This window comes from Bison bison, unplaced genomic scaffold, assembly GCF_000754665.1.
Source record: "Bison bison bison isolate TAMUID 2011002044 unplaced genomic scaffold, Bison_UMD1.0 scf7180017864053, whole genome shotgun sequence".
Classification (NCBI taxonomy): domain Eukaryota; kingdom Metazoa; phylum Chordata; class Mammalia; order Artiodactyla; family Bovidae; genus Bison; species Bison bison.
The window spans coordinates 5,227,977-5,249,230 of NW_011494625.1; the positions used below are offsets into that span (position 1 = coordinate 5,227,977).

Genomic DNA, 21,254 nt, shown 5'->3' on the forward strand with positions numbered 1-21,254 from the left:
AAGCATTGACTCATCAATGAAATAAATCCCTTACTAGTCTTATTCTGACAGTTTCTAACTCTCTGAGAGGCTCTAAGCTATTTGAATATCTTAAGCTTCCCGTGCCGGCTGGGAGACTGCATAGCTGCAGGAGTCCAGGTAAACTTGTCAGGCGAGTTAGAGAGCCATCTGAGGGGTTTGGATTTAAACACTCCTAATTGCCCAGGAACTTTATTAATTGGAGCTGTAAGTTAACTCTTTGACAGAGAGAGAGAGATGGCGGTAGGGGACAGCCCCCAGTAAAGTCAGAGGTGAGAGCACAAAGCAATAAAGTAGGCAGACTCTGGTTTTTTGGGGGAAGATACTTGAGAATATCCGGGGAGACTCCCGAGGCTCGATCCCGCCTTTGTGTATGCCGAGCCTCCTTCCTCATGACCTTTGTCACGAGCGGAATGTCTCTCGCCGGCTGCCGGCAGAGTTCCTATTTCAGTCTTCAGTGCAAATATCCCTTGGAAATACTGTATCATGAAGTTGTAAAACATTTTATCAATCCCTGAAAAGATGTTTTTTTTAGTTCAGTGACTGATTCAAACAAATTCGTGTTACTGAAAATTTTTTTTGGTAGGATGTATAATTTAAGATGCTTAAAGGTGTATAAATAATAACAATGCAAACTATTGTATATTGTTCTAATTTCATAATAGACTCAGATTTTGACATTTAAGCCTATACATTTATAACTATGTAACTAATCAGTTATGAAAAGGGCAAATTGAATGGCATTTTTTAGGAAGATAGTGCTATTTTGGAACTATTTTAAATAGCCTTAAACTGATTTTTTAAAATAAAAAATGATATTCTGTTTTAAATTTATAACTTGTTTTTCTAAGAATTTTCTTTTTTCTGTTCAATGATGAGTACTGTAATTTACAGTTTAAAATTATATAATTAGTCGATAAAAGGGTAATTTAGTTTAAGTAAGTAATAAACAGTATTGTGATAAGCTCTGAGAGAGGCAGTATACTAAAGTAGCTCGTGAAGGTGTCACAACTAAAATTTCAAACTAATGTGTTTGCCCCTTTTTAAGAAGTAGAAGCAGACAGCTATTAAATATCTATCATAGCTTTAACTTTTCCTGCGTTAAATGAGGCTTCGAGTGAACAAATGCAGCAGCTTATTTTTAAATCCAGTTAAAATATTAGAGTGATTAAAAATTAGAAACAATATATTTTAACTTTCTTTGTTGCTCATTGCTTTGTGGAGACTTGGGTTCTCATTTCACGTTGCCCTGCTGTCTGAAGAGCTTCCTTTAATATGCCACGTAGCACAAATCTGCTGGCAGTTAATTCTCCCAGTTTTGTTTTGTTTTTTTTCTGGAAAAAAACTTCATTTCACCTTCAGTTTTGAAAATTATTTCTCTTGAATATAGGTCCTGGCTTTGCAGTTTGTTTTTTTTTTCCCTTTTAGTCTTTTAAAGTGTTACTCTAGTTTGTCTTCTGATTTGATGGTTTCTGATGAGAAGCTTGTGGTACTTTTTAATCTTTGTCCCTCGGTAATACGTCTCTTTCCTCTCTTTCTTTTTTCCCTTATTTCTTCTTCAGTATTTCCCTTTATCTTTGGTTTTAGGTCGTGTTACGGTGGTATATCTCGGTATGATGCTTGTGTGGTTTATTTTTGCTTTATTGTTTTTTACTTCTTTTGGGTGATCTTTATCTTGCTTGGGATTCTCTGGGAGTGTTAGATTTGTGGTTTGATATCTTTTATCATTTTTAGGCTTTTCAGCCAGTATTTATTTAAATATTTTTCTTCTGCATGATCTCTTCCTTCTCTATCTGGGTCTCCAGTTACATGTACGTTAAACCATTTGAATTGTTGCATAGCTCTTGTATGGTTCCTCTTTTCCCTCCTCCTCCTACCTTTTTCTCATTGTATTTCAATTTGAGTAATTTCTGTTGGCCAACCTTTACGTTCACTGATAGTTTATTTTTTACATTTTTTATTGAAATACAGTTGATTTACAGTGTTGTGTCAGCTTCAGGTTTACAGCAAAAGGATTCAGTTATGCATATATAAATACTTGTTTTTTAGATTCTTTTCCGTTATAAGGTATTATAAGATAACGAGTACATCCCTGTGTTATATAGTAGGTCCTTGTTGGTTATCAGTTTTGTATATAGTAGTGTATATATATTTAATCCCAGACTCCTAATTTATCCCTCCCCCTCTTTCCTTTTGGTAACCGTAAATTTGCTTTCTGTATCTATGAGTCTGTTTCTGTTTTGTAAATAAGCTCATTGGTATCATTTTTTTTTTTTAGATTCCATATATAAGCAATATCATATGATATTTGTCTTTCTCTGTCTGACTTAGTTCCCTTAATATGATGAGCCCTAACATTATTTCATTCTTTTTATGGGTGAGTAATATTCCATTGTGTATATATACTTCATCTTTTTTATCCATTCATCCATGAGTTGAAACTTAGGTTGCTTCCATGTCTTGACTCTTGTAAATAGCGCTGCTGTGATAAGCTCACCTGTTCTTCAGTGTCGAGTTTACTGGTGAGCCCACTGAGGGAAGTCTTCATCTTTGATATCATGTGTTTTTGTTTGTTTTTTGTTTTGTTGAGGATTTTTTTTTTTCTTGAGGATATTCATGTGACTTTTTCTTGGACTTTCTGTCTCTCTGCTGAACCATCCCCATCTGTTCATGTGAGTTGCTGACCTTTTCCATGACTGACTTTGACATGTTGGTTATAGTTAAAGTCCCTGTCTGCTTGTTTTAAAATCTGGCTCATCTGAGTCTGATCACTTTATTTTTTGATGATGAATTGTTTTTCTTATTTTTGAGAGTGTCTTATACTTTTTATTGAATTCAGGCCTTCACATGTATAACAGCAGTGACTGAGGTAAATAATATTTGTGCCTGGAAATGGGCCACCTCTGCTAGACGGGTAGGGTTCAGGTTCATTTAATTTACTCAGGAGTGATCGGTGTTTGAGCTTTCTTGCTACTGGTTAGGCTTCAAATTCTCTAGAAGGTGATGTTGTACATGGTACTTGGGGTGCGGGCCAGTGCTGCAGGGTCATTACAGTGTTCGTGCTGTGTTGTCAGCTTTTAGCCATCTCTGCAGGCCTGCCTGGAAGACACTTTCCCACACACTTGCCTGCCCCCAGTCACAGCCTTGTTGCTCGTTACTTGGTGTCAAGCTCTCTTCAGTCTCCTGCCTGAGACCCTGTATTTCTAGGGAATGCTCGGTAGCAACCCGTGGAAAGAGCTTGCAGGTGACCCTGAGCTTTCCTGTGTCACTTACTCCAGGCTGACAGGTTAACTGCACACCTGGCCTTCAACTTGCAGTTACAGTTTCAGCTGCTCTTCTTTCCCACGCACATGGTACCCATTTGTTGCTCCTGTGCTTTGCCACAGGAGACCCTTTCCTTGGAGGGTCCCTCTTTGGAATTCATTTTACTGCGTTATCTTGCAGGGTCACCTGACTGGTAGGCTTAAAAACTGTGAGTTTGTAGTTTATCTTCTTCTCATTGTTAGGGTAACAATGACATTCCTTATAGTAAATTTGATTCAAATTTGTATCTAATAACAGAATTGTTTTAGTAATCATAGATTTAAAATTTGACAAGTCACACAGGAAGATTAGAGATACTAAAAATTTGAGATTTACTCTTTTTTAAAAACATGTCCCATAATATAAATGTATAGGGTTAGATCTTCACATTTTTCTACTTGACATTTTCTTGGCTTTAGCTTCTTTACTGTTCGCTGCTCACCAACATTTGAGTATACAGCAGATGTACCGAATATATTTCCCGTGTTTCCATACCTGATGGCCTGTGCTCTATTCAGCTGTGTCCGTAGCAGGAGTCAGGGAAGCCAGACATCGCATCTCCTCCATCATCCAGGCTGTCAGCCAGTCCAGACACTTCACATTCTTTTCAACCCTCTGGCCATTGCCTAAGTCCAGGCCTCAGTTTCTCTTTGGATTCTTGAAATGTTCTGATATTCTCTCATCTCCATCTAGTCCCCCTTTCCCATATCTGCCAGGATAATTAATTTGTTTTAAAAGATAAATGTGATTGTATCACTTCCTTGTTTAAAGTCTTTCATTGGCTCCTTATTACCTTCAGCCTTTGGAATGAAGTCTATATCTTTAGGGTCTATAAGCAGCCTCCCCTCCCCCACAAAAGCCACCCTGGCCCAAACCCACATTGTAATCCGGAGCATCTTCTCTCAGTATTTCTTGGCAGTAGCCGACCCAGAGGTTGCCGGGCCTGAGAACCAGCCAGGCCTGAGAACCATGAGCTGTTCTCCACCCCCTACCCTCGTCTGTCTCCAGTATGTTTTATCATTCAGTTCAGTGGTTCAGTCCTGTTTATTAACAATTCAGGTGGTAACAGATTCTCTTGGGATCTTTCTTGATTGATATTTCTTCCTCTGGTTCTTTGTCCCTGTGGTAATATGTGCCCCATAGTCAGGTGGTTGCTAGGACTCGTGAATCATACTCTGCCAATCCCTGCTCTAGGTGACTTTCTCAGATTATAAAGGCATCATCTCCCTGAAATTTAATGAGCCGCCAGTGTGGGACACACCCCCACGACAGAGAGGTCTCATGTCAGAAACTAAGGGGGACAGTTGCCACCCCTTAGATTTGATGGAAGCTTGAGATAACTCAGTTTGGACACAGATCAGTTAAACGTACAGTGAGGACCATTTCTGTTAAGAAGAGAGAAACTATGAGCAGCCCCCAAGTTTAGTCTTACTGGTGTATTATAGTCACCTCGAGGCTTAGAGTATGTTGAGTACATGTAAGTGTTCAGTATGATTTTTGTTAGAAGGGTTAGATCCACTGTAGAGGATTAAAGATTATATTTAGTGTTTGTCTAGTAAGATACGTTTTGTTGTTTTTATGGCTTTGGGATTTTTTTTATAGGTACCTCATGTGTAACCTTAGCCTAGAGCAGTGATTTCTGTCTTTATTGCATGTCGTGATTGATAAAGGCAATGAAAACAGAGTTGTTCAGGTCCCCGTCTATAGATAGTTTTAGCTATCTGTGGGTAATTCTTGTGAGCAGCCTGGATTGAGAAGGACTGGCCTCACAGAGCATCTTCTCTGATGAATTCTAGAATGAAAAACTATTTTTAAAAGACAGTATATCTGCAGTAAAACAAACAGAACTTCAGGCTGGTTGCTAAAACATAACCAGTGAAGAGTAAAATAACATCATGCATATCCTCTCTTATTCTTAGAAGATAGCCATTATTTTCTGTATTTCTCTGTACCTATTATTTTTAACAAATACAGGGTCATACAATATGTACCATTCTTTGAATTGTTTTTACTTGGTTAAATATACTCTAGAGAAATTCATTTCCCAGAAATAATTTTGTCCAAGGATTAAAAACAAAAGCACAGAAGATAATTTCTAGTGACTTGGCAACCAGGGCTGATGGGAGATACAGACTGGGAGTGAGGCTATTTCTAGTATTGCTTGAAGGCTGAAACAGATCACAGCTCCCCTGCTTCTGATCCCACTGAAGGTAAACACACACACACACACACACACACACACACACACGGCAAGAATGAACACACACGCAACAAGAGTGAACACACACACATGACAAGAACGAACACACACATACACGCTGGAGCAGATCACAGCTCCCCTGCCTCTGATCCCACTGAAGGTAAACACACACGCACACTGTTTTACTGCAGATACACTGTCTTTTAAAAACAGTTTTTCATTCTAGAATTCATCAAAGGAGAAGATGCTCTGTGAGGCCAGTGCTTCTCAACCCAGGCTGCTCACAAGAATTACCCCCAGAGCAGCTAAACTCTCTCTAGATGACAGACCTACACGACTCTGCTATCATTTCCTTTATCGAGGCAGGGATTGAAGGGGTGGCATGCTTCTGTTTTGTAGAGTGTGTTTTTTGACTTTTTGTTTTGTATTTTGTTTAGCACCAGAGAAGCCTCCCTCTGGCTCCCTCCTTTCCTTGTTGTCAGTTGCTGGAAGCGCAGGTTAGGCGGGGTATGAGTGGGGAGAGCAGCCTGGGCCTCTGGGTTGTTCGTGTGAGCCGTGCCGTGCACAGCAGTTGAGAACAGGTGGTCCCCGTCCTCTCCTGGTCTCAGCACCTCTTCCTGCTCTGGGGCTCTGGGGCGTCTGTCTGTGCTCTGCTCTTAGGGGCCTGCAGGTAGTTCTCTAGGTGTCCTGCGTTTGCAGAAGTGAGTCGCCTTAGACTTGTTTATCCAGGTCTTCAGAGGCCCTCCCTGTTCACTGATGGGGTGGTTGGTATTGATCTATCAGGTAATTTAAAATAGTAGTAACAACATCACTCATTATCAGAGAAGTGCAAATCAAAACCACTATGAGGTACCATTTCACACCAGTCAGAATGGCTGCGATCCAAAAGTCTACAAATAATAAATGCTGGAGAGGGTGTGGAGAAAAGGGAACCCTCTTACACTGTTGGTGGGAATGCAAACTAGTACAGCCACTATGGAGAACAGTGTGGAGATTCCTTAAAAAACTGGAAATAGAACTGCCTTATGATCCAGCAATCCCACTGCTGGGCATACACACTGAGGAAACCAGAAGGGAAAGAGACACGTGTACCCCAGTGTTCATCGCAGCACTGTTTATAATAGCCAGGACATGGAAGCAACCTAGATGTCCATCAGCAGATGAATGGATAAGAAAGCTGTGGTACATATACACAATGGAGTATTACTCTGCCATTAAAAAGAATACATTTGAATCCGTTCTAATGAGGTGGATGAAACTGGAGCCTATTATACAGAGTGAAGTAAGCCAGAAGGAAAAACACCAATACAGTATACTAATGCATATATATGGAATTTAGAAAGATGGTAACAATAACCCTGTGTACAAGACAGCAAAAGAGACACTGATGTATAGAACAGTCTTATGGACTCTGAGGGAGAGGGAGAGGGTGGGAAGATTTGGGAGAATGGCATTGAAACATGTAAAATATCATGTATGAAACGAGATGCCAGTCCAGGTTCGATGCACGATACTGGATGCTTGGGGCTAGTGCACTGGGATGACCCAGAGGGATGGTATGGGGAGAGAGGAGGGAGGAGGGTTCAGGATGGGGAACACATGTATACCTGTGGCGGATTCATTTTGATATTTGGCAAAACTAATACAATTATGTAAAGTTTAAAAATAAAATTATAAAATAAAAATAGTAGTAACAACATGCAACCTAAATTAATTCTAGATATTCTGAGCAGCATTCAGGTTTTTTTTTTCTGTGATAAATAGTGTGATTAAAAAAAAAAGAAACATAAAAATAAATTTGCGTTTGGGTAGTTTGTGCTCAGTCTGCTTGAGGGATAATCCTGGACTGATCCTTACAGGACTGTTTGAGATTCTGCCTTTTGGTTATATCATTCTTTGATATCTAGGGATTTTATAAGACATTAGACTTAAAAACTTACTTTTCCTAATTACTAGGCAAATTTATTGTCGAGGTCAATAGCTGTATAGTCAGTAGGCAGACAACATTACTTAATAATGTCCAATAATTCCTGTTCATAGTGTTACACATGGTCACAAAATTTTTCACCCCACCTGCATGACAAGGACAACAAGGAAAAGTGCTCTGGGGGCTCACTCTGGTAAGAAGCAGGCTTGGGGCTCAAGGCAAATGACTGATGCCTGACTCCTCTTATTAAGAGCGGGCACCTGCCACAGAGCCTTTCCTCATCTCAAAGCTCCCTTAGAGAATTTTTGTTCTCTTATATTCTTTGTTAGATTCACTCTGAAAAGTTAGATCTTTTAAAATACAAATATCATCTGGGCAAGTTAAGCGCTTTTGTCTTTAATGCATTTGAAGCTGTTTGTTTGGGAAAGACAGCATGAAAGCATTGTTTCCCTGAAAGCTAAGAGAGAGAAGCCTCTGAAAGGCAAGCTTTGTCTGTTTTCCTTAATCACGAGCGTCTCCCTCTTCTGCCATAGAGAAGCATTCTTTAACACAGAGATTTATCAGATTTCTCTTCCTTGAAATTATCAGTCCATTTTAAGTGTCAGTTCTTACGAATTTGGCAGGGTGAAACTGATTTTTTTTTTTAATAAAATCTGTTTGCTATATATCCTCCCTTTTAAAAATTCCGCCTTTAATTTGGAGGTAATTGTAGATTCCCATGCAGCTGTGAGAAATAGTACAGAGAGAACCCAAGTGGCCTTTACCCCAGCTGAAAAGTGAAAGTGAAAGCTGCTATACAGTCCATGGAATTCTCCAAGCCAGAATACTGGAGTGGGTAGCCATTCCCTTCTCCAGGGGACCTTCCCAACCCAGGGATCAAGCCCAGGTCTCCCGTATTGCAGGCAGATTCTTTACCAGTTGAGCCCCAGGGGAAGCCCAAGAATACTGGAGTGGGTAGTTTGTCCCTTCTCCAGTGGATTTTCCCAACCCAGAAATTGAACTGGGGTCTCCTGAATTGCAGGCGGATTCTTTACCAGCTGAGCCACAGGGGAAGCCCAAGAATACTGGGGTGGGTAGCCTATCCTTTCTCCAGCAGATCTTTCTGACCCAGAAATTGAACTGGGATCTCCTGCACTGCAGATGATTCCTTACCAACTGAGCTGTACCCCAGGTCCCCAGTGGGAACATCTTGGAAAAACCAGTGTGTAATACCAAAACAAGGATGTTGACCTTGACACAGTCCACCAGCCTTTTTCGGATTTCACAGGTGTTACTTGTACACCTGTACTCATGGGTGTGTTTATATTTATTTCTCTTCAGTTTTACCATTTGTATATGTGTGTACCACCACAATCAAAATACAGAACAACTCCACCGCTGCAAAGATCCTCGGTGTTTGTACCCATTTTAAGACAAGAAGTCCCACGTTTCCTCTGCCCCAAGTCCCTGGCAGCCACCACCCTGTTTTCTGTTTCTGTTCACTTGACTACTTTAGATACCTCATAGAAGTGGAATTTACCAGTATTTGTCCTCTTGGGCCTGGTTTATTTTACTTAGCGTAATGTCCAGAAGATTCATGCATGCTGTAGCATGTGGCAGAATGTTCTCCCAATGAATAATATTCCATTGACATATAAACCTTATTGTTTATTAACTCACCCATGGATGAGCACTTGAGTCGCTTCCCCTCGTGGCAATGGCGAATACTGTTACTGTAATCATAGTTGTGCAGCTGTCTCTTCATGATCTTGCTTTGATTCTTCTGGATATATACCCAGAAATGGAATTGCTGGATCAAGTGGTCATTTTGATTTTAGTTTTGGAGGAGCTACCACACTGTTTTCCATAGCTGATGCCCTGTTTTACATTCCCACCAGCAGCGTATATCTGTACTCCACTGATGTTTGAGTAAATAAGTTTCAGTTAATCCATTTTTGTTCTCTTTATTCATGACTGTTTTATTGCCCTTCTTTTTCACTTGATAGAGAGTGAACAGATAGCTCAAATAGCAGATGAGACATTTTGCACTACAGAATGTTTGCATACCAAGGCTGATCCTGAAGGTGACATCTAAATATTTTGGAGTCAGTTCTTTCAGCTATAAATAACAGAAACCTTACATGGGCCAATTTAAAAGGATTGCATTACAAGGAGATTTTATCACGTTGAATCTAAGGGTATTAACATGGCAGGGCTGAATGTAGCACTGGAATAAGGGATTTGGTTGTCCCTTGCCTTTGATGCTTCTGTTTGTCTTTTATCCTGTTATCATGGGTTTGATCAAGTGATGATGAGATGACTGTTCACAAAGCCTGAGGCCTTCAGGTTCAGCCTGAAGGATAAAGACTGAGGTGCTCGGTTTTGGTCCCAGTTCAGAGTTCCCAGGGGAAGGGACTGATGGACCCAGTTTGGATCAGTGGCCTGTCCAGATGTTCCTCCACGCAGGCACAGTCAGGGGGATGGAGTTGGTGGAGGACAGGCAGTCTCTGCAGGAACCGTGTGCACTGATGGAGGGGCAGGTGGCCAGAAAGAAAGGGAGTGGGTGCTAGAGAGAGAGCGGAGGGCATGCCCGTTGGCTGTCTGTAGCCGAATTCAGTGAAAGCAGTTGAGACCACATTGATGAGTTCTGGGTAAGGGCTAGTATATGACCTGAGACAAAGAACTTAAAAGATTCTGACAGTTCTTCAGTATACAAAGTCGAGAGCCAAGAGGGAAAGGACCTGAACTTCTTAAAATTGTAAAAGACAAAAATCATTGACTCACTTCTGGAATTATTTGAATTAAGGGGTAGTTTTTTTTTGTTTTTTGTTTTTTAAGGTTTGGACACTTAGTGTAGACAGTTATATATCAGACAGCAATTAATTAACTTATATAATTTATTCCAGGAGATTTGCAAACGAGGGTGTATCAGAGAAAATAATAGAGCATAGCTGTGTCATGGGGACATTTAGAGGAAATTGGAGTGTGGCTTTGACCTGGTGAAGTCATGGAGGTTGATTTCCCCATCAAGCAGTAGTAATGATGATAATTGTTAAAATTTCGTACTACTATGTATCAAGTATTGTACTGGGCATGTTTGTATCTACGATCTCTAACCAGACCATGATCATCCAGACCATGGGTGCTCACGCTTTGTTACACTGGATTTTTCCAAGAGGTTTTCCAGCACAGTTTTCAACGCCTTGCTTTCCCTTTCAGAGATGTGGTACTGGATCTTCCTCTGGGCCCTCTTCTCCTCTCTGTTCGTCCATGGTGCTGCCGGAGTGCTGATGTTCGTGATGCTGCAGAGGCATCGGCAAGGGAGAGTCATCTCCGTCATCGCCGTCAGCATCGGATTTCTGGCTTCTGTGACTGGAGCGATGATCACTAGTAAGTAGATGCTCTTTTAAGAATGTCATTTTATATGCACGTAAGTTTGGGGCTTTTTCATTATAGGTTATTCTGTGTGTGCGTGTGTGTGCGCGTGTGTGTGGGCGTGTGCGTGCTTAGTCACTCAGTCATGTCCAACTCTTGGTGACCCTATGGGCTATAGCCTGCCAGGCTCCTTTGTCCGTGGGATTTTTTTTTATAGGTTGTTACAAGATATTAAATATAGTTCCTAGTGCTACACAGTAGGTCCTTGTTACCTGTTTTTTCTATAGTAGTCTGTATCTGTTAATTCCAGGTTTATCCTTCCCTCTGCTCTCCGATTTGGTAAATACCACTTTGCTTTCTGTGTCTGTGAGTATGTTCCTGTTTTGTAAATAAAGTTGATTTGCACCATACCTTAGATCCCACACCCAAGTGACGGTATGTGGCATCTGTCTTCTGACTTCACTCGGTGCGCTGACCCCTAGGTCCATCCGTGCTGCTGCAGAGGCATTATTTCATCCTGTTTTAATTGCTGAATAATACTCCACTGGGTGTGTCTACCATGTCTTTATCCATTCGTCTATCAGTGAACATTTACATTGCTTCCATGTCTTGGCTATTTTAAACAGTGCTGCGATGAACATTGGGGTACATGCATCTTTTTTTAATTAGAGTTTTCTCCAGTTATATAACCAGGAATAGAATTGCTGAATCATGTGGGGCCTCCCTGTGGCTCAGATAGTTAAGAATCTGTCTGCAATGTGGGAGACCTGGGTTCGATTCCTGGGTCAGGAAGATCCCCTGGGGAAGGGAATCCCCTCCAGTATTCCATTATTCCCCAGAATCCAGAATTCTGGAGAATTCCATGGACAGAGGAACCTGGCAGGCCACAGTCCATGGGGTTGTAGAGTCAGACACAGCTGAGCAATTAACACACACACACACACACACACAAGCTGTATTTTTAGTTTTTTAAAGAACCTATGCTGTTCTCCATAGTGGCTGTCCCAGTTTATATTCCCAACAGTGTAGGAGGGTTCCCTTTTCTCCACACTCTCTCGAGCATTTATTATTTATAGACTTTGTAATAATGACCATTCTGACTGGTGTGAAGTGATATCTTATTGTAGTTTTGATTTGCATTTCTCTAATAATTAGTGATGTTGAGCATCTTTTCATGTGCCTGTTGGCCATCTGTATGTCGTCTTTGGAAAAATATCCATTTAGGTCTTTTGCCCATTTATTGATAGGGTTGTTGGGTTTTTTTGTTTTTTTTTTTTTTAATATTGAGCTTTATGAGCAGCTTGTATATTTTGGAAATTGTTAGCAAATATTGGTCCCATCGTTAGCAAATATTTTTTCCTGGTCCATAGGTTGTATTTTTCATTTTGTTTGTGTTTCCTTTGCTATGCAAAAAGCTTTTAAGTTTAATTAGGTGCCATTTGTTTATTTTTGCTTTTGCTTCCATTTCTCTGGGAGATGGATCGAAAAAAAGATTGCTGCAATTTATTTCAAAGAATGTCCTGCCTATGTTTTCCTCTAGGCATTTTATAGTATCCAGTGTTACATTTAGGTCTTCAGTCCATTTTTAGTTTATTTTTGTTTGTGATTTTAGAGAAGGTTCTAATTTCATTCTTTTATATGTAGCTTCTCAATTTTCCCAGAACCACTTATTGAAGAGACTGTCTCTTCTCCATTTTATATTCTTGCCTCCTTTGTCATAGATTAACTGACTATAATCGTGCACTTCCTTCTTAAACACAAGTTGTTACGACATAAATCTCCCCTGGCCTACTAGAAACTATTAGCCACTTTACACTGTCCTCCAGTTGTCTGGAGGTTTTCTACTTCCCTGCCTCATGTGTGTGTCCTGCAGGCCCTAGGTTCATGCCCTCTGACCTTCACCTCTTACCACAGCATTGAGGCCCCAGCTCCAGCCTTAGGTTCTGCTGTGCTAGTTAAACCAGGACTTTGATGTGTCCTGTTGAGCCTGGAGGGCCTCAGCTGCTTCCTTCGAGTGGTTCTGCTCAACACTGGTGCTGCTGTCTGCTGCCTTGGTCTCATCACCGCCTGCAAACAGTAGCACTTCTGTTGCTGGTCACCTGGCCTGCTTCCGTGAGGCCAGGGCAGCTGCCTGCCACCACTGGATGTGTGCAAGACCCTCCTTAGCTCAGAGATGAGAGGCAATCTGTTCCTACCATAGCTCTATGGCCTCCCTCCTCTTGTGGCACAGTCACGTTTCCCCGGAGTGATCAGCGTGCCTTGCCTGAGAACATAGCCCTGTCCCTGGGGCTCTGGGTCTGCCCTGGGCACAGCTGTGGCAAGCTGTGAGCAGTCTATTTTCTCTTCCTTTCTTCATTTACTATTCTTATGTGTCATCTTGTGTTAGGTTTTTTTGTTGTTGTTGTTGCTGTATTCACCTGTAACTTTCTCATATACTACTTCATTCCCTTTGCCATAGGGTTTAAAACAAGTAATCAGGTTTAGCTGAAGCACCAAGTGTACAGAGTGGAGTAATGGGAAATTCAGCTGGGACAAGCCAGATCCTCAAAGATCCTGGAAGGTCAGCCAGAATTTGGACTTTATTCTGCAGGCCATGGAAAGCAAGTAGATATTTTAGAAAGGAATTGGAAAGGGGCAGAGCAGTTCACTAGGAAATTTGTTTTGTGGCTGAATGTAGAATAAATATATGTGAAGGAAGAACCAAAAGGAAACTCTGAGAGATGAATCTCCAGCAATAAAACAGCACCCGGAATGTAACAGATACTCAGGAAATACTGGTTGGATAGATGGACATAGTGAGGGAGGAGGCACAGAGGACAGGAAGAAGAAAGTGGAGGAGGGAAGAGGGGGCGGGGGGAGAGGGAGAAAAAGAGCCGAGGCTTTAACTTTTGGTCTGAATTTGAGGCTGGATCTGAAGTAGGCTGTGGCAGTGAGATGGAAGAGTTGCTATAAGGACTGTGACAAAGCGGAGAGTCCAGATTAGTTGTTGCTCACTGTGGAGACGTACAAAGAGGCCTGGAAAGGGACAGCTCATGTTTTTGATGTGGCCACTGCTGTAACTGTGGAACCGTGAGCAGAGGCGGAAGGACGAAGGAACAGCTTGTTCAGAAGCTGAAAATAGTGTGTGTATTACACGTGTGTTTATTGGTATACATAAAGTTTAAAGAGAACATTATTCTACTTCTGTTTATCTCTAATGATGCGTGTATGTATTACTTTCAACTCAGTCAAGAATAAAACAAACTAATGATTTTAGAAACTGTTATATTTAAAATTCCTTACAAATATGTCTGGGCTCCCTTGGTGGTTCAAACTGTAAAGAATTTGCCTGCAATGCAGGAGACTGGGGTTTGATCCCTGGGTTGGGAAGAGCCCCTGGAGAAGGGAATGGCAGCCCACTCCAGTATTTGCCTGGAGAATTCCATGGATAGAAGAGCCCATGGGCTACACTCCATGGGGTCACAAAGAGTTGGACATGACTGAGTGACTATCACAAATATGTGTGACACAATTTCGAGTAAAAACTTGTATCCAGGTTGACAATAAAACATACAAATTTCTTCTGGCTAATTTTCTGACCTGCAAACACTTGAATTAAGAAGACTATCCAGTGTGAATATTTACCTGCATTTATTTTCTTAAATGCATTTTGTGAGCGCTAGCACAGTCACAGCTATATATTCCATTCAGCAAAATGATGACTGACTGAATGTAGATACATAACTATTATATTTTACTACCTCTTAGATGTTTATTTCCAGGATAGGGTGAATTTTCATTTTAGTTAGTACTGATAGTTAATACCAGAATTGGGAGGAAATGGGTTTCTATATAATGCCATTGCTTGGCATTGTGTTGCTGTCTAATTTTAGCAAGTCTGAGGGCTAAATTAGTGACATCTCTTTGTTGGTTTGATTTGCATTTCTCTGATTACTAATGTATTTGAACATCTCTTTCTATTCTTATTATATATTAAGTTTTTTTCCCCTGCAAATTGCTACTTTTAATTCTGTGCTTTTCTTTTGGGGTCCTTGTTCTTATTAAATGATAGATGTTTCTTAGATACATTGGTGTCTTGTTGGTTTTGTACTTCTCAAATAACTTCTTTGTCTTTTAGCAGTGCCTTCATCCATGATACTGTTCATTGAGTAGAAATTCTTATTCTGTGTAACCAGCTTAAAGAGTTTTTTGCCTGTGGTTTATAATTCATAATTTTATTTATGTTCTCCCCCACACTAAGGTCAAAAGATACTCTGATATATTGTGTTTTGTTAATTTTATAGTTTTACCTTGGTAGTAAAGTCTTTATCGAGAGCAGGACTGAGCAAAACTTTTCTTGAAAGGCCAGATAATAACTGTTTTAAATGTTGCAGGCTAGATGGTCTCTGTCACAACTCTCCAGCTCTGCCATTAGGACTTAAAAACAGCCATCAGTTCAGTTCAGTTCAGTCGCTCAGTCCGACTCTTACGGACTTCACTCAAACTCACGTCCATCAAGTCGGTGATGCCATCTAGCCATCTCATCGTCTGTTGTCCCCTTTTCCTCCTGCCCCTAATCCCTCCCAGCATAAGAGTCTTTTCCAGTGAGTCAACTCTTTGCATGAGGTGGCCAAAGTACTGGAGTTTCAGCTTCAGCCTCCAAAGAACACCCAGGGCTGATCTCCTTTAGAATGGACTGGTTGGAACTCCTTGTAGTCCAAGGGACTCTCAAGAGTCTTCTCCAACACCACAGTTCAAAAGCAGCAATTCTTTGGCGCTCAGCTTTCTTCACAGTCCAACTCTCACATCCATACATGACCACTGGAAAAACCATAGCCTTGACTAGATGGACCTTTGTTGGCAGACTAATGTCTCTGCTTTTGAATATGCTGTCTAGGTTGGTCATAACTTCCCTTCCAAGGAGTAAGTGTCTTTTAATTTCATGGCTGCAGTCACCATCTGCAGTGATTTTGGAGCCCAAAAAATAAAGTCTGACTGTTTCCACTGTTTCCCCATCTATTTCCCATAAAGTGCTGGGACCATATGCCATGATCTTAGATTTCTGAATGTTGAGCTTTAAGCCAACTTTTTCACTCTCCTCTTTTACTTTCATCAAGAGGCTTTTTAGTTCCTCTTCACTTTCTGCCATAAGGTTGGTGTCATCTGCATATCTGAGGTTATTGATATTTCTCCCGGCAATCTTGATTCCAGCTTGTGCTTCTTCCAGCCCAGTGTTTCTCATGATGTACGCTGCATAAGTTAAATAAGCAGGGTGACAGTATACAGCCTTGATGTACTCCTTTTCCTATTTGGAACCAGTCTGTTGTTCCATGTCCAGTTATAACTGTTGCTTCCTGATCTGCCTATAGGTTCCTCAAGAGACAGGTCAGGTGGTCTGGTATTCCCATCTCTTTCAGAATTTTCCACAGTTTATTGTGATCCACACAGTCAAAGGCTTTGGCATAGTCAATAAAGCAGAAATAGATGTTTTTCTGGAGCTGTCTTGCTTTTTCGATGATCCAGTGGATGTTGGCAATTTGATCTCTGGTTCCTCTGCCTTTTCTAAAACCAGCTTGAACATCTGGAAGTTCACGGTTCATGTATTGCTGAAGCCTGGCTTGGAGAATTTTGAGCATTACTTTGCTAGCGTGTGAGATGGGTGCAATTGTCATAGTTACCAGTAAATGAATGGGCGTGGTTTCTTCCAATAAAACTTTATTTGCAAAGGCAGATGTTGAACATTCAGGTCATAATCGCCTTCTGGTTTAGAGTCTGTCTTCATTTTTGGAATTAGGTAGGATTTCAGGTTGTTTTTTTTTTCCTTCCACAGAGTAAGTCAATTTTTACTACATCCTAAAAAAAAATCCATCCATTGATCCATCTTTTGTTGTATACTATGTTCTCAAGGTACATGGATCTGTCTCTGAACTCTGTTCTGATTTTTTAGTCCTTTTAGCTGTTGTTTCAGCAAGGTCTCATTTTTTATCTCTCCTGTTTTGTACTGTTTCTTAATATCTGGTAGAGCTGGTCCCTCATTTTTTTCTTTATCAAAGTTCACATAACTAATTATGGACCTTTATTCTTTCATATAAATTTTAGAATATGTCTACTGAATTCCTCAAAAAGTATAACTGTGATTTTTGTGGGGATTTAATACAAGGTAGAGGTTAATTTGGGAAGAATTGACATATTAAATTATTCCACCCAAGAACATGTAATATATCCCCATTTGTTCAGATCATTTTCTGGTTCTTTTGTTAGAGTTTCAAAGTTTTTTCTTCTCCCAATAGGAGAGTTATACATTTTGATTAAGTTAATTCCTAAACCCTTATTACATTAATGTTGTTGTACATGGTATCTTTTTAAATTGTTGTTTAGTTTTATTAGTATAAAGAATTGCTGTTTTTTAAGTAAAGTTTATGAAAGATTAATAACAAAGCAAAAAACTAATTTTCTAGAGAGATAATAAGCCGAATATATTGTTGCCTTAGCTCTAAAATAGTTAAGACAGAGAAATAAAATGTGGGATAAAATAGAAGAAATAACTACAGGCTTGACAATAAAGGTAGAATAAAGAATTATAAAAATAGCAGTTTTATACACAGCTATATATTCCTAAATATAAATTGTTAAAATTGGCATAAGAAGAAATAGAAAATATGAGTAATACAATAAATATTGTTAAACAGTTGAAATATTGAAGATCCCTCCTCCCTGAAAGAAGTCCAGTCTCAAATGAGGTTTACAGATGAGTTCTACCAGATTTTCTGGGAACAGTTCCTGTTTATCCAGATTATTGCAGAAAATGGAAAGGTTAAAAGCTGTGCACAGCATGTTTGCTGAATCATTGTAATCTTTTTGCTAAACAAGATGAAGACTACAGAAAAATGGAAAAGTATAGGTTCATTTGCTTCAAGAATATTATCCTACCAACCAGGACCTACTGTACAGCACGTGGGTCTCTACTCAGTGTTAGGTGCCAGCCTGGGTGGGAGGGGAGTTTGGGGAAGAATGGATGCTTGTATATGTACTGCTCAGGACCTTCACTGTTCACCTGAAACGACCACAGCATTGCTAATCCCTCTGCTCCAATTCGAAACAAGAAGTTTAAAGTTTGAAAAAAAATGTTATCCTGGAAATGCAAAGATAGTTCAGTATCAGAAATGACTGTGGGTGTATGCCAATGAAACTTTGTTTATGGACATTGAAATTTGAATTTCATATAATTTTCATGTATCATGAAATAATACTCTTCTTTTGATTTTTTAAAACCATTTAAAAAATTCAGCAGAATTGTTTTCTCCACTTCATCTTTGCTATACCAGTCTTCTCTAGCTCCTTAATGCTTTGGGGAATCTTTACTTATTTCTAGCTGATACCTTCCAGAGAACGCAATGGCACCCTACTCCAGTACTCTTGCCTGGAAAATCCCATGGGCGGAGGAGCCTGGTAGGCTGCAGTCCGTGGGGTCGCTAAGAGTCGGACACGACTGAGCGACTTCACTTTCACTTTTCACTTTCACGCATTGGAGAAGGAAATGGCAACCCACTCCAGTGTTCTTGCCTGGAGAATCCCAGGAATGGGGGAGCCTGGTAGGCTGCCGTCTATGGGGTCGCACAGAGTCAGACACGACTGAAGCGACTTAGCAGCAGCAGCAGCAGCTGATACCTTCTGCCATTGTTCACAGTGGCCATTCCAAACATGTTTCACTTATTTCATGCACCCTATTATACTTCTACCCTCTTCATTCTTGCATATATTTCACCAAGAAAATAAGGATCACAATATTTGTACTTTTTCAGCTGGCTATTGTTCAGCAAAATATACCTTAACAAGAGTGAAAACTAAAGCACAAGTTGGGGTAACACATTTGTTAGCTTATATAAATGTCAATAGATTAATATCCAAACTATGTTTTTAAAAACCCTATGAATCAAATAAGAAAGTGACAGTCCAGTAGAAAAATGCATAAAAGATATGCCAAGCATTTCGTAAAAGTAGAAACCCTAATGGTCAAATTTGAATGATATATGAGGAAAAGCTCTGTGACATTAAATATCAGGGGAACACAAATTAATTGCAGAGATAACATCTCTTACCCAGATTGACAAAAAAAAAAAAAGTGTGTTTAAAGATATCAGCTGCTCCTGAGGATATGGAGTAAATGGAATATAAATTGGTTCAAATACTTTGGAACAAGTTGGCATTACCTAGTAAAGTTGAAAATGCCATAACAGGCATACCCACATGTTGTAGGGAAACTCGATTTAGTATGTGTGCTGGGGGTCATGTTACAAGGATGTTCACAGAAGCAGGGTTTGTCATTATTAAGGATTAGAAACAGTGTCATCCACATTAAAATGGAAAAATAGGTTGTGGTATATCCATACTTAGAATTCTGCACAACAGTGGAAATGTATGAATTACAGCTCCATATTATACAACAGCCTGGATAATTTCCTGACATATGTGCTGTGCTTAGTTGCTCATTCGTGTCCAACTCTTTGCAACCCTATGGACTGTAGCCCACCAGGCTACAGGCTCTGTCCATGGGATTCTCCAGGCAAGAATACTGGAGTGAGTTGCCATGTCCTCCTCCAGGGGATCTTCCCAACCCAGGGACTGAACCTAGGTCTCCCACATTGCAGGTGGATTCTTTACCATCTGAGCCACAAACAGCCAAAAATTCCAAAATACTTAGAGTATCAATTTATATAAAATTTGCTTATTTAAAAAATTAAGTAATATCTGAGGATATAGGCAGGTGGTAATGCTGAAGAAAAGCAAAGGAATGATGAAAACCAAACTTGGGAGGAATTGGGGTGTGACAGGGGAGTCCGTGGGAGCCTCACGTAAAACAGTAACGTTCCTGTGTACAGTTGGATGATGGTACTTGGGCAGCTGTTGGCTTTAATTTTATAATCTACATATATTTTGTAAATACTGCTTCCTGTCTGCTCATTATTAATAGCAGCTTCCAAAACCATTTAATAGGCACACAAAATTGTCTTCTTTGCGATCTTTTTGCTGAAGAGTCCCACGGGAGCGGTCCTCTCTGGCTAGTGCTTCGGGTCGCACAGTGATGCAGTGCGGTGGAACTGCTGTGCAGTGCTGTCTTCAGGGGGAAGCTGTGACTCACACACTGGTTCCTGATCATCCACAGGGAGGAAGATGGTTCTTCATTTTATTTTCTGTATAACACTACAGTGTCTCCGTTGATTTTGGAAACTGGAGTTTTACACTGGGTTTTCTACCCTTAACATCATAGGCTTGAAGATCTTACCCTCTGTTTCTTGAAAGTATAAAGAAAAGTGGATTATTTACGGTTGTGTTAAGCTTTTCCTTGAACAGTACAACCTTCCAAGGGAAATTCATTTTATTTATTTGTTTTTAACAACTAGTTTTTTAATCCATCTGAAATTTACTTTGGGGAGTGGTGTGAAATAGGGACCTAGATTTATTTCTTCCAAATGGCTATCAGTTGTTCCATACAACATTCGTCTTACTTGCTAGCAAAGAAATGCTCAAAATTCTCCAAGCCAGACTTCAATAGTACGTGAACCATGAACTTCCAGATGTTCAAGCTGGTTTTAGAAAAGGCAGAGGAACCAGAGATCAAATTGCAAATATCTGCTGGATCATCAAAAAAGCAAGAGAGTTCCAGAAAAACATCTACTTTTGCTTTATTGACTACGCCAAAGCCTTTGACTGTGTGGATCACAACAAACTGTGGAAAATTCTTCAAGAGATGGCAATGTCAGACCACCTGACCTGCCTCTTGAGAAATCTGGATGCAGGTCAGAAAGCAGTAGTTAGAACTGGACGTGGAACAACAGAGGTGGTTCCAAATAGGGAAAGGAGTATGTCAAGGCTGTATATTGTCACCCTGTTTATTTAACTGATATGCAGAGTACATCATGAGAAACGCTGGGCTGGATGAAGCACCAGCTGGGATCAAGATTGCTGAAAGAAATATCAGTAACCTCAGATATGCAGATGACACCATCCTTATGGCAGAAAGCAAAGAAGAACTAAAGAGCCTCTTGATGAAAATGAAAAAGGAGAGTGAAAACGTTGGCTTAAAACTCAGCATTCAGAAAACTAAGATCATGGCATCTTGTCCCATTACTTCATGGCAAATAGATGGGGAAACAGTGAAACAGTGAGACTGTATTTTGGGCTCCAAAATCATTGCAGATGGTGACCGCAGCCATGAAGTTAAATGATGCTTGCTCCTTGGAAGAAAAGCTATGACCAAATCTAGACAGCATATTAAAAAGGAGAGACATTACTTTACCAACAGAGGTCCGTCTAGTCAAAGCTGTGGTTTTTCCAGTGGTCATGTATGGATGTGAGAGTTGGACTATAAAGCTGAGCACCGAAGAATTGATGCTTTTGAGCTGTGGTGTTGGAGAAGACTCTTGAGAGTCCCTTGGACTGCAAGGAGATCCAACCAGTCCATCCTAAAGGAGA

General features: G+C 40.3%; 1 protein-coding gene across 1 annotated transcript in view; it reads left to right on the top strand.

The window, feature by feature from the left end:
• The window catches only part of TMEM170B (transmembrane protein 170B), a 35,105-nt gene that overhangs the window by 9,325 nt on the left and 4,526 nt on the right, over nt 1-21,254 (top strand). The window contains exon 2 of the mRNA XM_010835872.1: nt 10,647-10,817. Coding sequence (XP_010834174.1) covers nt 10,647-10,817 — 171 coding nt within the window. The remainder of the gene's footprint in view (nt 1-10,646; nt 10,818-21,254) is intronic.